This window comes from Dendropsophus ebraccatus, chromosome 9, assembly GCF_027789765.1.
Source record: "Dendropsophus ebraccatus isolate aDenEbr1 chromosome 9, aDenEbr1.pat, whole genome shotgun sequence".
Taxonomy (NCBI): Eukaryota; Metazoa; Chordata; class Amphibia; order Anura; family Hylidae; genus Dendropsophus; species Dendropsophus ebraccatus.
The window spans coordinates 119806522-119824402 of NC_091462.1; the positions used below are offsets into that span (position 1 = coordinate 119806522).

At 44.8% G+C, this 17881-nt stretch overlaps 1 protein-coding gene across 2 annotated transcripts in view; it reads left to right on the forward strand.

The window, feature by feature from the left end:
* The window catches only part of SRRM2 (serine/arginine repetitive matrix 2), a 32001-nt gene that overhangs the window by 3425 nt on the left and 10695 nt on the right, over nt 1-17881 (forward strand). The window contains exons 2-10 of one of the 2 annotated variants that reach the window (XM_069984739.1): nt 9571-9824; nt 15543-15644; nt 15715-15870; nt 16081-16161; nt 16738-16794; nt 17189-17221; nt 17302-17352; nt 17537-17605; nt 17678-17819. In XM_069984739.1, coding sequence (XP_069840840.1) covers nt 9586-9824; nt 15543-15644; nt 15715-15870; nt 16081-16161; nt 16738-16794; nt 17189-17221; nt 17302-17352; nt 17537-17605; nt 17678-17819 — 930 coding nt within the window. In that variant the 5' untranslated portion in view covers nt 9571-9585. The remainder of the gene's footprint in view (nt 1-9570; nt 9825-15542; nt 15645-15714; nt 15871-16080; nt 16162-16737; nt 16795-17188; nt 17222-17301; nt 17353-17536; nt 17606-17677; nt 17820-17881) is intronic. The other variant, XM_069984740.1, reaches the window with a different exon arrangement.

Below are 17881 nucleotides of genomic sequence, written 5' to 3' on the forward strand. Positions count from 1 at the left end.
CACCCCCATGTATTATCACACAGCTGTCTATATACTATACACCCCACATGTATTATCACACAGCTGTCTATATACTATATACTATACACCCCCATGTATTATCACACAGCTGACTATATACTATACACCCCCATGTATTATCACACAGCTGTCTATATACTATATACTATACACCCCCATGTATTATCACACAGCTGTCTATATACTATACACCCCCCATGTATTATCACACAGCTGTCTATATACTATATACCCCCCATGTATTATCACACAGCTGTCTATATACTATATACTATACACCCCATGTATTATCACACAGCTGTCTATATACTATATACTATACACCCCCCATGTATTATCACACAGCTGTCTATATACTATACACCCCCCATGTATTATCACACAGCTGTCTATATACTATACACCCCCATGTATTATCACACTGCTGTCTATATACTATACACCCCCATGTATTATCACACAGCTGTCTATATACTATACACCCCCATGTATTATCACACAGCTGTCTATATACTATACACCCCCCATGTATTATCACACAGCTGTCTATATACTATACACCCCCATGTATTATCACACAGCTGTCTATATACTATACACCCCCCATGTATTATCACACAGCTGTCTATATACTATACACCCCCCATGTATTATCACACAGCTGTCTATATACTATACACCCCCATGTATTATCACACAGCTGTCTATATACTATACACTATACACCCCCCATGTATTATCACACAGCTGTCTATATACTATACACCCCATGTATTATCACACAGCTGTCTATATACTATATACTATACACCCCCCATGTATTATCACACAGCTGTCTATATACTATATACTATACACCCCCCATGTATTATCACACAGCTGTCCATATACTATACACCCCCATGTATTATCACACTGCTGTCTATATACTATATACTATACACCCCCATGTATTATCACACAGCTGTCTATATACTATACACCCCCATGTATTATCACACTGCCGTCTATATACTATACACCCCCATGTATTATCACACTGCTGTCTATATACTATACACCCCCATGTATTATCACACTGCTGTCTATATACTATACACCCCCATGTATTATCACACTGCTGTCTATATACTATATACTATACACCCCCATGTATTATCACACAGCTGTCTATATACTATACACCCCCCATGTATTATCACACTGCTGTCTATATACTATATACTATACACCCCCATGTATTATCACACAGCTGTCTATATACTATACACCCCCATGTATTATCACACAGCTGTCTATATACTATACACCCCCATGTATTATCACACAGCTGTCTATATACTATACACCCCCCATGTATTATCACACAGCTGTCTATATACTATATACCCCCATGTATTATCACACAGCTGTCTATATACTATATACTATACACCCCCATGTATTATCACACAGCTGTCTATATACTATACACCCCCATGTATTATCACACAGCTGTCTATATACTATACACCCCCATGTATTATCACACAGCTGTCTATATACTATACACCCCCCCCATGTATTATCACACAGCTGTCTATATACTATATACTATACACCCCCATGTATTATCACACAGCTGTGTATATACTATACACCCCCCATGTATTATCACACTGCTGTCTATATACTATACACCCCCATGTATTATCACACTGCTGTCTATATACTATACACCCCCATGTATTATCACACTGCTGTCTATATACTATACACCCCCATGTATTATCACACAGCTGTCTATATACTATATACTATACACCCCCCCCATGTATTATCACACAGCTGTCTATATACTATACACCCCCATGTATTATCACACAGCTGTCTATATACTATACACCCCCATGTATTATCACACAGCTGTCTATATACTATACACCCCCATGTATTATCACACAGCTGTCTATATACTATATACTATACACCCCCCATGTATTATCACACAGCTGTCTATATTCTATACACCCCCATGTATTATCACACAGCTGTCTATATACTATATACTATACACCCCCATGTATTATCACACAGCTGTCTATATACTATACACCCCCCATGTATTATCACACAGCTGTCTATATACTATACACCCCCATGTATTATCACACAGCTGTCTATATACCCCCCATGTATTATCACACAGCTGTCTATATACTATACACCCCCCATGTATTATCACACAGCTGTCTATATACTATATACTATACACCCCCATGTATTATCACACAGCTGTCTATATACTATATACTATACACCCCCCATGTATTATCACACAGCTGTCTATATACTATACACCCCCCATGTATTATCACACAGCTGTCTATACACTATATACTATACACCCCCCATGTATTATCACACAGCTGTCTATATACTATATACTATACACCCCCCCATGTATTTTCACACAGCTGTCTATATACTATATACTATACACCCCCCATGTATTATCACACAGCTGTCCATATACTATACACCCCCATGTATTATCACACAGCTGTCTATATACTATATACTATACACCCCCATGTATTATCACACAGCTGTCTATATACTATACACCCCCATGTATTATCACACAGCTGTCTATATACTATATACTATACACCCCCATGTATTATCACACAGCTGTCGATATACTATACACCCCCATGTATTATCACACAGCTTTCTATATACTATACACCCCCCATGTATTATCACACAGCTGTCTATATACTACATACTATACACCCCCATGTATTATCACACCGCTGTCTATATACTATACACCCCCCATGTATTATCACACAGCTGTCTATATACTATACACCCCCATGTATTATCACACAGCTGTCTATATACTATACACCCCCCCATGTATTATCACACAGCTGTCTATATACTATATACTATACACCCCCATGTATTATCACACAGCTGTCTATATACTATATACTATACACCCCCCATGTATTATCACACAGCTGTCTATATACTATACACCCCCATGTATTATCACACAGCTGTCTATATACTATATACTATACACCCCCCATGTATTATCACACAGCTGTCTATATACTATACACCCCCATGTATTATCACACAGCTGTCTATATACTATATGACTATACACCCCCATGTATTTATCACACAGCTGTCTATATACATATACACCCCCCCATGTATTATCATCACAGCTGTCTATATACTATACACCCCCCATGTATTATCACACAGCTGTCTATATATACTATACACCCCCATGTATTATCACACAGCTGTCTATATACTATACACCCCCCATGTATTATCACACAGCTGTCTATATACTATACACCCCCATGTATTATCACACAGCTGTCTATATACTATATACCCCCATGTATTATCACACAGCTGTCTATATACTATACACCCCCCATGTATTATCACACAGCTGTCTATATACTATACACCCCCCCATGTATTATCACACAGCTGTCTATATACTATACACCCCCATGTATTATCACACAGCTGTCTATATACTATATACTATACACCCCCCATGTATTATCGCACAGCTGTCTATTATATACTATACACCCCCCATGTATTATCACACAGCTGTCTATATACTATACACCCCCATGTATTATCACACTGCTGTCTATATACTATATACTATACACCCCCATGTATTATCACACAGCTGTCTATATACTATATACCCCCCCATGTATTATCACACAGCTGTCTATATACTATACACCCCCATGTATTATCACACAGCTGTCTATATACTATACACCCCCATGTATTATCACACAGCTGTCTATATACTAGATACTATACACCCCCCATGTATATCACACAGCTGTCTATATACTATACACCCCCATGTATTATCACACAGCTGTCTATATACTATACACCCCCATGTATTATCACACAGCTGTCTATATACTATATACTATACACCCCCATGTATTATCACACAGCTGTCTATATACTATACACCCCATGTATTATCACACAGCTGTCTATATACTATACACCCCATGTATTATCACACAGCTGTCTATATACTATACACCCCCATGTATTATCACACAGCTGTCTATATACTATACACCCCCATGTATTATCACACAGCTGTCTATATACTATACACCCCCATGTATTATCACACAGCTGTCTATATACTATATACTATACACCCCCCATGTATTATCACACAGCTGTCTATATACCTATTACTATACACCCCCATGTATTATCACAGCAGCTGTCCTATATACTATACACCCCCATGTATTATCACACAGCTGTCTACTACTATACTATACCCCCCCATTGTATTATCACACAGCTGTCTATATACTATACACCTGCCATGTATTATCACACAGCTGTCTATATACTATACACCCCATGTATTATCACACAGCTGTCTATATACTATACTACCCCCATGTATTATCACACAGCTGTCTATATACTATACACCCCATGTATTATCACACAGCTGTCTATATACTATACACCCCATGTATTATCACACAGCTGTCTATATACTATATACTATACACCCCCCATGTATTATCACACAGCTGTCTATATACTATATACTATACACCCCCATGTATTATCACACAGCTGTCTATATACTATACACCCCCCATGTATTATCACACAGCTGTCTATATACTATATACTATACACCCCCATGTATTATCACACAGCTGTCTATATACTACATACTATACACCCCCCATGTATTATCACACAGCTGTCTATATACTATACACCCCCCATGTATTATCACACAGCTGTCTATATACTATACACCCCCATGTATTATCACACAGCTGTCTATATACTATACACCCCCATGTATTATCACACAGCTGTCTATATACTATACACCCCCCCCATGTATTATCACACAGCTGTCTATATACTATACACCCCCCATGTATTATCACACAGCTGTCTATATACTATACACCCCCCATGTATTATCACACAGCTGTCTATATACTATACACCCCCATGTATTATCACACAGCTGTCTATATACTATACACCCCCATGTATTATCACACAGCTGTCTATATACTATACACCCCCCATGTATTATCACACAGCTGTCTATATACTATACACCCCCATGTATTATCACACTGCTGTCTATATACTATATACTATACACCCCCCATGTATTATCACACAGCTGTCTATATACTATATACTATACACCCCCATGTATTATCACACAGCTGTCTATATACTATATACTATACACCCCCATGTATTATCACACAGCTGTCTATATACTATATACTATACACCCCCCATGTATTATCACACAGCTGTCTATATACTATACACCCCCCATGTATTATCACACAGCTGTCTATATACTATACACCCCCATGTATTATCACACTGCTGTCTATATACTATATACTATACACCCCCATGTATTATCACACAGCTGTCTATATACTATATACTATACACCCCCCATGTATTATCACACAGCTGTCTATATACTATACACCCCCAAGTATTATCACACAGCTGTCTATATACTATACACCCCCATGTATTATCACACTGCTGTCTATATACTATATACTATACACCCCCATGTATTATCACACAGCTGTCTATATACTATATACTATACACCCCCCATGTATTATCACACAGCTGTCTATATACTATACACCCCCCATGTATTATCACACAGCTGTCTATATACTATACACCCCCATGTATTATCACACTGCTGTCTATATACTATACACCCCCCATGTATTATCACACAGCTGTCTATATACTATACACCCCCATGTATTATCACACTGCTGTCTATATACTATATACTATACACCCCCCATGTATTATCACACAGCTGTCTATATACTATACACCCCCCATGTATTATCACACAGCTGTCTATATACTATATACTATACACCCCCCATGTATTATCACACAGCTGTCTATATACTATACACCCCCCATGTATTATCACACAGCTGTCTATATACTATATACTATACACCCCCCATGTATTATCACACAGCTGTCTATATACTATACACCCCCCCATGTATTATCACACAGCTGTCTATATACTATATACTATACACCCCCCATGTATTATCACACAGCTGTCTATATACTATACACCCCCATGTATTATCACACAGCTGTCTATATTCTATATACTATACACCCCCCATGTATTATCACACAGCTGTCTATATACTATACACCCCCCATGTATTATCACACAGCTGTCTATATACTATATACTATACACCCCCCATGTATTATCACACAGCTGTCTATATACTATACACCCCCCATGTATTATCACACAGCTGTCTATATACTATATACTATACACCCCCATGTATTATCACACAGCTGTCTATATACTATATACTATACACCCCCCATGTATTATCACACAGCTGTCTATATACTATACACCCCCATGTATTATCACACAGCTGTCTATATTCTATATACTATACACCCCCATGTATTATCACACAGCTGTCTATATACTATACACCCCCCATGTATTATCACACAGCTGTCTATATACTATATACTATACACCCCCATGTATTATCACACAGCTGTCTATATACTATACACCCCCATGTATTATCACACAGCTGTCTATATTCTATACACCCCCATGTATTATCACACAGCTTTCTATATACTATATACTATACACCCCCCATGTATTATCACACAGCTGTCTATATACTATACACCCCCCATGTATTATCACACAGTTGTCTATATACTATATACTATACACCCCCCATGTATTATCACACAGCTGTCTATATACTATACACCCCCATGTATTATCACACAGTTGTCTATATACTATATACTATACACCCCCATGTATTATCACACAGCTGTCTATATACTATATACTATACACCCCCATGTATTATCACACAGCTGTCTATATACTATACACCCCCATGTATTATCACACAGCTGTCTATATACTATATACTATACACCCCCATGTATTATCACACAGCTGTCTATATACTATACACCCCCATGTATTATCACACAGCTGTCTATATACTATATACCCCCCATGTATTATCACACAGCTGTCTATATACTATATACTATACACCCCCCATGTATTATCACACAGCTGTCCATATACTATACACCCCCATGTATTATCACACAGCTGTCTATATACTATACACCCCCCATGTATTATCACACAGCTGTCTATATACTATACACCCCCCCATGTATTATCACACAGCTGTCTATATACTATACACCCCCCCATGTATTATCACACAGCTGTCTATATACTATACACCCCCCATGTATTATCACACAGCTGTCTATATACTATACACCCCCCATGTATTATCACACAGCTGTCTATATACTATACACCCCACATGTATTATCACACTGCCGTCTATATACTATATACTATACACCCCCCATGTATTATCACACAGCTGTCTATATACTATACACCCCCCATGTATTATCACACAGCTGTCTATATACTATATACTATACACCCCCATGTATTATCACACAGCTGTCTATATACTATACACCCCCATGTATTATCACACAGCTGTCTATATACTATACACCCCCCCATGTATTATCACACAGCTGTCTATATACTATACACCCCCCATGTATTATCACACAGCTGTCTATATACTATATACTATACACCCCCATGTATTATCACACTGCTGTCTATATACTATACACCCCCATGTATTATCACACAGCTGTCTATATACTATACACCTCCCATGTATTATCACACAGCTGTCTATATACTATACACCCCCATGTATTATCACACAGCTGTCTATTTACTATATACTATACACCCCCCATGTATTATCACGCAGCTGACTATATACTATACACCCCCCATGTATTATCACACAGCTGTCTATATACTATACACCCCCATGTATTATCACACAGCTGTCTATATACTATACACCCCCCCATGTATTATCACACAGCTGTCTATTTACTATATACTATACACCCCCCATGTATTATCACACAGCTGACTATATACTATACACCCCCATGTATTATCACACTGCTGTCTATATACTATACACCCCCATGTATTATCACACAGCTGTCTATATACTATATACTTTACACCCCCCATGTATTATCACACAGCTGTCTATATACTATACCCCCCCCATGTATTATCACACAGCTGTCTATATACTATACACCCCCCATGTATTATCACACAGCTGTCTATATACTATACACCCCCCATGTATTATCACACAGCTGTCTATATACTATATACTATACACCCCCATGTATTATCACACAGCTGTCTATATACTATATACTATACACCCCCATGTATTATCACACAGCTGTCTATATACTATATACTATACACCCCCATGTATTATCACACAGCTGTCTATATACTATACACCCCCATGTATTATCACACAGCTGTCTATATACTATATACTATACACCCCCCATGTATTATCACACAGCTGTGTATATACTATACACCCCCCATGTATTATCACACTGCTGTCTATATACTATACACCCCCATGTATTATCACACTGCTGTCTATATACTATACACCCCCATGTATTATCACACTGCTGTCTATATACTATACACCCCCATGTATTATCACACAGCTGTCTATATACTATATACTATACACACCCCCATGTATTATCACACAGCTGTCTATATACTATACACCCCCATGTATTATCACACAGCTGTCTATATACTATACACCCCCATGTATTATCACACAGCTGTCTATATACTTTACACCCCCATGTATTATCACACAGCTGTCTATATACTATATACTATACACCCCCATGTATTATCACACAGCTGTGTATATACTATACACCCCCATGTATTATCACACTGCTGTCTATATACTATATACTATACACCCCCCATGTATTATCACACAGCTGTCTATTTACTATATACCCCCCATGTATTATCACACAGCTGTCTATATACTATACACCCCCCATGTATTATCACACAGCTGTGTATATACTATACACCCCCCATGTATTATCACACTGCTGTCTATATACTATACACCCCCCATGTATTATCACACAGCTGTGTATATACTATACCCCCATGTATTATCACACAGCTGTCTATATACTATATACTATACACCCCATGTATTATCACACAGCTGTGTATATACTATACCCCCATGTATTATCACACAGCTGTCTATATACTATACACCTCCATGTATTATCACACAGCTGTCTATATACTATACACCCCCCCATGTATTATCACACAGCTGTCTATATACTTTATACTATACACACTATTCTGTATTATAAGATAAGGGGTGTAGAGCAGTGTATTCTAAGTAGTCCTTTCCGTCTGTGCTGGGTCTTGTGGTTCTCATCTGTGCCGTATGTTCTCAGGTTGTCTCCAGCACCATGTATAATGGGATCGGCCTCCCGACACCGCGGGGCAGCGGCACTAATGGATATGTGCAACGCAACCTTTCATCCGTCCGCCACAAGAAGGATCGTACCGACTACAAGTCTGAGGAGGAGCTGAAGAGGCTGGAGAGCATGCTGGTGAAGAAGCCCAACCAAGAGATCCTGGACCACGAGAGGAAGAGGAAGGTGGAGCTGAAGTGTCTGGAACTGGAGGAGATGATGGAGGAGCAAGGGTAATAAGGAGGGATGGATGATAATGAGGAAGGAGGGATGGATGGTAATGGGGAAGGAGGGATGGATGATAATGAGGAAGGAGGGATGGATGATAATGGGGAAGGTGGGATGGATGATAATGGGGAAGGAGGGAGGGATGGCAATGGGGAAGGAGGGAGGGATGGCAATGGGGAGGAGGGAGGGAAGGGATGGCAATGGGGAGGGAGGGATGATAATGAGGAGGGAGGGAGGGATGATAATGGGGAGGGAGGGAGGGATGGCAATGGGGAGGGAGGGAGGGATGGCAATGGGGAAGGAGGGAGGGATGGCAATGGGGAAGGAGGGAGGGATGGCAATGGGGAAGGAGGGAGGGATGGCAATGGGGAAGGAGGGAGGGATGGCAATGGGGAAGGAGGGAGGGATGGCAATGGGGAAGGAGGGAGGGATGGCAATGGGGAAGGAGGGAGGGATGGCAAAATGGGGAAGGAGGGAGGGATGGCAATGGGGAAGGAGGGAGGGATGGCAATGGGAAGGAGGGAGGGATGGCAATGGGGAAGGAGGGAGGGATGGCAATGGGGAAGGAGGGAGGGATGGCAATGGGGAAGGAGGGAGGGATGGCAATGGGGAAGGAGGGAGGGATGGCAATGGGGAAGGAGGGAGGGATGGCAATGGGGAAGGAGGGAGGGATGATGAGGAGGGATGATAGGGAGGGATGGATGATAATGTGGAGGGAGGGATGGATGATAATGTGGAGGGAGGGATGGATGATAATGTGGAGGGAGGGATGGATGATAATGTGGAGGGAGGGATGGATGCACGGGTGGAGAGACGGATGGATGAGGAGGGAGGGATGGATGGTTGTACTGGTGGTGGGAGGAATGGATGAGGATTGATGCACGATTGGAGGGAGGGATGGATGAGGAGGGGATGGGGTAGGATTGACGCACAGTGGAGGGAGGGATGGATGAGGAGGGGGGATGGGTTGAGGATTGATGCATGGTTGGAGGGAGGGAAGGGAAGGATGAGGATTGATGCACGATTAGAGGGAGGAATGGATGAGGATGGATGGAGGGAGGGATGGATGAGGATGGATGGAGGGAGGGATGGATGAGGATGGATGGAGGGAGGGATGGATGAGGATTGATGCACGATTGGAGGGAGGGAAGCATGAGGATTGATGCACGATTGGAGGGAGGGATGGATGAGGATGGTGGGCTGGATGGATGATTATTGATGCATGGTTGGAGGGAGGGATGATAATGAGGAGGGAGGGAGGGATGATAATGAGGAGGGAGGGAGGGATGATAATGAGGAGGGAGGGAGGGATGATAATGAGGAGGGAGGGAGGGATGATAATGAGGAGGGAGGGATGATAATGAGGAGGGAGGGAGGGATGATAATGAGGAGGGAGGGAGGGATGATAATGAGGAGGGAGGGAGGGATGATAATGAGGAGGGAGGGAGGGATGATAATGAGGAGGGAGGGATGATGAGGAGGGATGATAGGGAGGGATGGATGATAATGTGGAGGGAGGGATGGATGATAATGTGGAGGGAGGGATGGATGATAATGTGGAGGGAGGGATGGATGCACGGGTGGAGAGAGGGATGGATGAGGAGGGAGGGATGGATGGTTGTACTGGTGGTGGGAGGAATGGATGAGGATTGATGCACGATTGGAGGGAGGGATGGATGAGGAGGGATGGATGAGGATTGACGCACAGTTGGAGGGAGGGAGGGATGGATGAGGAGGGAGGGATGGTTGAGGATTGATGCATGGTTGGAGGGAGGGAAGGGAAGGATGAGGATTGATGCACGATTAGAGGGAGGAATGGATGAGGATGGATGGATGGAGGGAGGGATGGATGAGGATGGATGGAGGGAGGGATGGATGAGGATTGATGCACGATTGGAGGGAGGGAAGCATGAGGATTGATGCACGATTGGAGGGAGGGATGGATGAGGATGGAGGGAGGGATGGATGAGGATGGTGGGCTGGATGGATGATTATTGATGCATGGTTGGAGGGAGGGATGATAATGAGGAGCGAGGGAGGGATGATAATGAGGGAGGGGAGGGAGGGATGATAATGAGGGGAGGGAGGGAATGATAATGAGGAGGGAGGGAGGGATGATAATGAGGAGGGAGGGAGGGATGATAATGTGGAGGGAGGGAGGGATGATAATGTGGAGGGAGGGAGGGATGATAATGTGGAGGGAGGGAGGGATGATAATGTGGAGGGAGGGATGATAATGTGGAGGGAGGGAGGGATGATAATGGGGAGGGAGGGATGATAATGAGGAGGGAGGGAGGGATGATAATGAGGAGGGAGGGAGGGATGATAATGAGGGTGGGATGGTGAGGATGGAGGGGGAGGGATGGATGCACGGGTGGAGAGAGGGATGGATGAGGATTGATGCACGATTAGAGGGAGGAATTGATGAGGATGGAGGGAGGGATGGATGAGGATGGTGGGCTGGATGGATGATTATTGATGCATGGTTAGAGGGAGGGATGGATGATTATTGATGCATGGTTGGAGGGAGGGATGGATGATTATTGATGCATGGTTGGTTGGAGGGAGGGAAGGATGAGGATTGATGCACGATTGGAGGGATGGATGAGGATGGTGGGCTGGATGGATGAGTATTGATGCATGGTTGGAGGGATGGATGAGGATTGATGCATGGTTGGAGGGGGGGATGGATGAGGATTGATGCATGGTTGGAGGGAGGGATGGATGAGGATTGATGCATGGTTGGAGGGAGGGATGGATGAGGATTGATGCATGGTTGGAGGGAGGGATGGATGAGGATTGATGCATGGTTGGAGGGAGGGATGGATGAGGATTGATGCATGGTTGGAGGGGGGGATGGATGAGGATTGATGCATGGTTGGAGGGAGGGATGGATGAGGATTGATGCATGGTTGGAGGGAGGGATGGATGAGGATTGATGCATGGTTGGAGGGAGGGATGGATGAGGATTGATGCACGGTTGGTTGGAGGGAGGGATGGATGAGGATTGATGCATGGTTGGAGGGGGGGATGGATGAGGATTGATGCATGGTTGGAGGGATGGATGAGGATTGATGCATGGTTGGAGGGGGGGATGGATGAGGATTGATGCATGGTTGGAGGGAGGGATGGATGAGGATTGATGCATGGTTGGAGGGAGGGATGGATGAGGATTGATGCATGGTTGGAGGGGGGGGATGGATGAGGATTGATGCATGGTTGGAGGGAGGGATGGATGAGGATTGATGCATGGTTGGAGGGAGGGATGGATGAGGATTGATGCATGGTTGGAGGGAGGGATGGATGAGGATTGATGCACGGTTGGTTGGAGGGAGGGATGGATGAGGATTGATGCATGGTTGGAGGGGGGGATGGATGAGGATTGATGCATGGTTGGAGGGAGGGATGGATGAGGATTGATGCATGGTTGGAGGGGGGGATGGATGAGGATTGATGCATGGTTGGAGGGAGGGAGGGATGGATGAGGATTGATGCATGGTTGGAGGGAGGGATGGATGGATGAGGATTGATGCATGGTTGGAGGGAGGGATGGATGAGGATTGATGCATGGTTGGAGGGAGGGAGGGATGGATGAGGATTGATGCATGGTTGGAGGGAGGGATGGATGGATGAGGATTGATGCATGGTTGGAGGGAGGGATGGATGAGGATTGATGCATGGTTGGAGGGGGGGATGGATGAGTATTGATGCATGGTTGGCGGGAGGGATGGATGAGGATTGATGCATGGTTGGAGGGAGGGATGGATGAGTATTGATGCATGGTTGGAGGGAGGGATGGATGAGGATTGTTGCATGGTTGGAGGGAGGGATGGATGAGGATTGATGCACAGTTGGAGGGAGGGATGGATGAGGATGGTGGGCTGGATGGATGATTATTGATGCATGGTTGGAGGGAGGGATGGATGATTATTGATGCATGGTTGGAGGGAGGGATGGATGATTATTGATGCATGGTTGGAGGGAGGGATGGATGAGGATTGATGCATGGTTGGAGGGAGGGATGGATGAGGATTGATGCATGGTTGGAGGAATGGATGAGGATGGAGGGATGGATGAGGATGGTGGGCTGGATGGATGAGTATTGATGCATGGTTGGAGGAATGGATGAGGATGGAGGGATGGATGAGGATGGTGGGCTGGATGGATGAGTATTGATGCATGGTTGGAGGGAGGGATGGATTAGGATTGATGCATGGTTGGAGGGGGGGATGGATGAGGATTGATGCATGGTTGGAGGGGGGGATGGATGAGGATTGATGCATGGTTGGAGGGAGGGATGGATGAGGATTGTTGCATGGTTGGAGGGAGGGATGGATGAGGATTGATGTACAGTTTACCTGGCTTACCCAGCACTCTCTATGTATTGTAGCATCTTCCTATTCCTGCCATTGTAGGACGCAGCAGTGTTTGAGCCCTGTGTCCCTCCCCGCATGCGCAGTGCTGTATATGCAGCATGGAATCTTCCTACCACAGCTGGGTTAGTTGAGTGATACCCTGGCACATGAGCGTACTAGTGGAGGCTGTGAGATTCTTCTATCTCCCATCATTGCAGACACTGATCCTTCTTTCGGCACATGCGTACAGCAACAGCAACTACAGGATTCTTCTATCAGTATGTTTGACCGCAGGACACAGACCCAATGTCCGGTCCCAGCTATACACACCCACAGCAGGGTGCGCATGTCTGCATGGGACCAGACGTATACTGTGCACCTCTTACAGATCTCCTCTATTGGACAGCAGTATGACGGACTGGAAGGCTATCCTATCAGCTCCTGCTTAGTGTACGTGCTCAGGACGGCATCACCTCCCCGGCTGCCATCACTACATGCTAGTAGCTTCTTCTCCCCCCCCCCCCCCCCCCCCCCCCCCCCGGCGCCTGCTCTCCTGATTGATGATTTGGGGAGAGAAACTCGTTGAGACCCTTGAGAAGCAGCTGAGGATGAAGGATAAGTATGGCTCCAGCACTGAGTGTTAGTGCCTGTATATATTCTTGGATGGTCCCTCACTTTTTCATGTGAATGGCCCCCAATTGTTTGCCGCTGTTTCCTCACCTGCAGGACATATTAGCCCTCCCCATACTGTGACAGACATCCAGTCTTGTTGTTGTGTGGCCTTGCTGTATCTGCACATGGGTTGCTTGTGTGGCATTATATGGCAATGACACTTGACTTACTGTGCGTGAACGTATGGTGATCCTTACACAGTGCTAATAACTGCTTGTACGGATAGCGTGCTGTGTGTGATCGGTGATGGGGATCATTCTCACACATTTCTCTTGTCTTTGGGATGGACTGTTATAGTGTATAATAAAAGGTAAGTTTTACTTTTCCTATAGGAAGTGATTTATATTTCTGGATAGAGGAAAACAATTGTCTGAGGCAGTGAATACTTTGGATTGTGGGATGGATGGCTGGATGGAGGGAGGGGAGGAATGGATGAGGAGGAGGAGGAGGAGGAGGAGGGATGATGGGGATGGAGGGATGGGTTGGATGAGGATAGACAGAGGGATGAGGGTGGTGGATGATGGAGATGATGATGGTGAATCAGGGTGGGCTGAAGATGATAAAGGGGGATGGATGGATGAGGAGGGAGTGAGTGATGAGGTGGGGGCGGTGGGTTGAATGAGAAGGGACGAGAATGATGAGGTGATTCAGGGTGGGTTGAAGATGAGGATGATGGATGTGTTTTTACCTCCTCAGGTACAGCGAGGCAGAGATCCAGGAGAAGGTGGCCACCTTCCGGCTCATGCTTCAGGAGAAGGATCTGACCTTAAGTAAAGATGAGGAGAAGCTGAGGTCCGGGTAGGTCGGTGGAGTGGTGTTTATGGTCCAGTCCCCATTTGCACCATGTCTTACTCTCTCTCTCTTGCAGGATTTCAGAGACTCACCAGCTGGCTGAGGCAAACGAGAAGAAAAACGAGCGTCTGCGGGCAGCCTTTGGGATCAGTGACAGCTATGTGGATGGGAGCAGCTTTGATCCAAATCGGAGGGCGGCAGCCAAGCAGCAAGAGCAGCAGAAATCCTACAGGTGAGCGAGTAGGATGGGCTGCCATCTGTGGGATTGGTGGGGCAAGACCGTTGGTGGTGGGGGGGGGGGGGGGGGGGGGGAAGGTAGGCGAAGCTGCATGCCTGCAATCGCTGCTGTTCGTTATTCCCGACAGTCTTGGGGTCGCTCAGTCCGGGCGGCTTGGTCTCTCTCATATGACCATTATGCACTGACTGTTTCTGGTCTTCTCAGTTTTGTAGCCGACACTGAAAGTTCCCGTTCTCCGTCTCCAAACAAACACAAAAAGAAGAAAAAGAAGAAGGATCGTGGCCGGTAATACATGGGGTTAATGAGGTGGTGGTGGTGGTGGTGTTGGGTAATATAGCCGTCTGCCTTCACTGCTTACATGCTACAAATGTTGGGAAGGGGTTTGCACTAGTGGACAGGTGTGCGGGGTGGGGGGGGGGTTTGCAACGGCGGCGGGGGTGGCACTGGTGGACAGGTAGCGGGTGGGGTGAGCACTGGTAGGTGGGTGGGAGGAGCACTGGTGGACGGGTAGTGCAGGGGGGGGGGGGGAACAGCACTGGTGAATGGGTAGCTGGGTGGGCAGGGGCAGCACTGGTGGAAGGGTAGCTGGGTGGGCAGGGGCAGCACTGGTGGATGGATAGATGGGGGGGACGCAGAACAATCATGTATCTGATCAGTCCAGAGTAGGGCCAAGGATTCTGGCTGTCAGTGCAGGTTTTGGGCCCCATGGGCGATGGACATGTAAGATGTACAGTCCTTTGCAGTAGATAGGCTTGCAGTACTGGCATGAGAAGGTGCCTGCTGTTCTTTCGGGTCGCTGGAGTCTTTGTCCCTGTGTACACAGATGGTGTATTTATATCTGTTCTTTATTCTGTCCCTCAGGTCTCTGAGCCGCTCCCCCAGCCATAAAGAGAAAAAGTCCAAATCCCATAAGCACAGGTAGCCACCTCTCTATAATGTGTGTATATGTTACATTGCAGAAGTGTGGTGACAACCACTATCCTCCTGTGTGTGTGTGTATACTGCTGTACTACAGGGCTATCCTCTTGTGTGTGTATACTGCTGTACTACAGGGCTATCCTCTTGTGTGTGTATACTGCTGTACTACAGGGCTATCCTCTTGTGTGTGTATACTGCTTTACTACAGGGCTATCCTCCTGTGTGTGTATACTGCTTTACTACACAGCTGTCCTTGTGTGTATGTGTGTATATTTGTGTTTGAAGCCTCCCCATAGTCCCATGGCTGCCTACGTTTTGTGGTATATACTGTGTATGCTTCTTACGTTACTCCTGCAGTTTATACAGCTGTGTAATCTGTATTCCCTATCTCCAGGTCTTCATCAAATTCTAAGAAAAATAAAGACAGGTGAGTAAATTGGGCTATTCTTGGCGGCGGGGTGGTTGTCAGCTGTTTTGAGACCTTTCTTATAGACTATATTCTTCTAGGTCGCTTAGCCCTAAAAGCAAGCGCAAAAATAAAGACAAAAAGACAAAGCGGTAAGAGCATTGCCACAGTCTTCACATCCGGCTTATGTGGTGCCCATCTGGGGGAGCTTTGTCTTTACTGTGTGGGGTTCTTTTAGAATAAGCACACAGCTAGGGGGGCGGTTCTGTACCTTTGTGTCAGTAAGTTTGTTAGCACAGACCTAGTTGTATATCATTTCTTGGTTTTCCACTCTAGGTCCCCCAGTGGTTCTCCACAGCGTAGGCGTGCATCCTCCTCGTCATCTGAAGAGATTTCCCCGAACAGGTATTGTGTGCATGCAGTTGCTATGCCCTGTGTGAATCTGGCTGGTTTTATGTAAAACTTTTATGGTAATAGGTCCCGACATGATGCCCATAAAGGCAAGGGCGAAAAACGTGGTCACGTGAACAACCCCGAAAAGCAGAGATCAGTAAGCCCTGCACGAGAGCTGAGGGATGATAGAGGACCCAGCCCACAGCCAATGAGCCATCCAAGAAATGTAAGTATACGGTCAGCAAGACTATGCCCTAATGACATCTATAGTGTTAAAAAGTCTTTGTT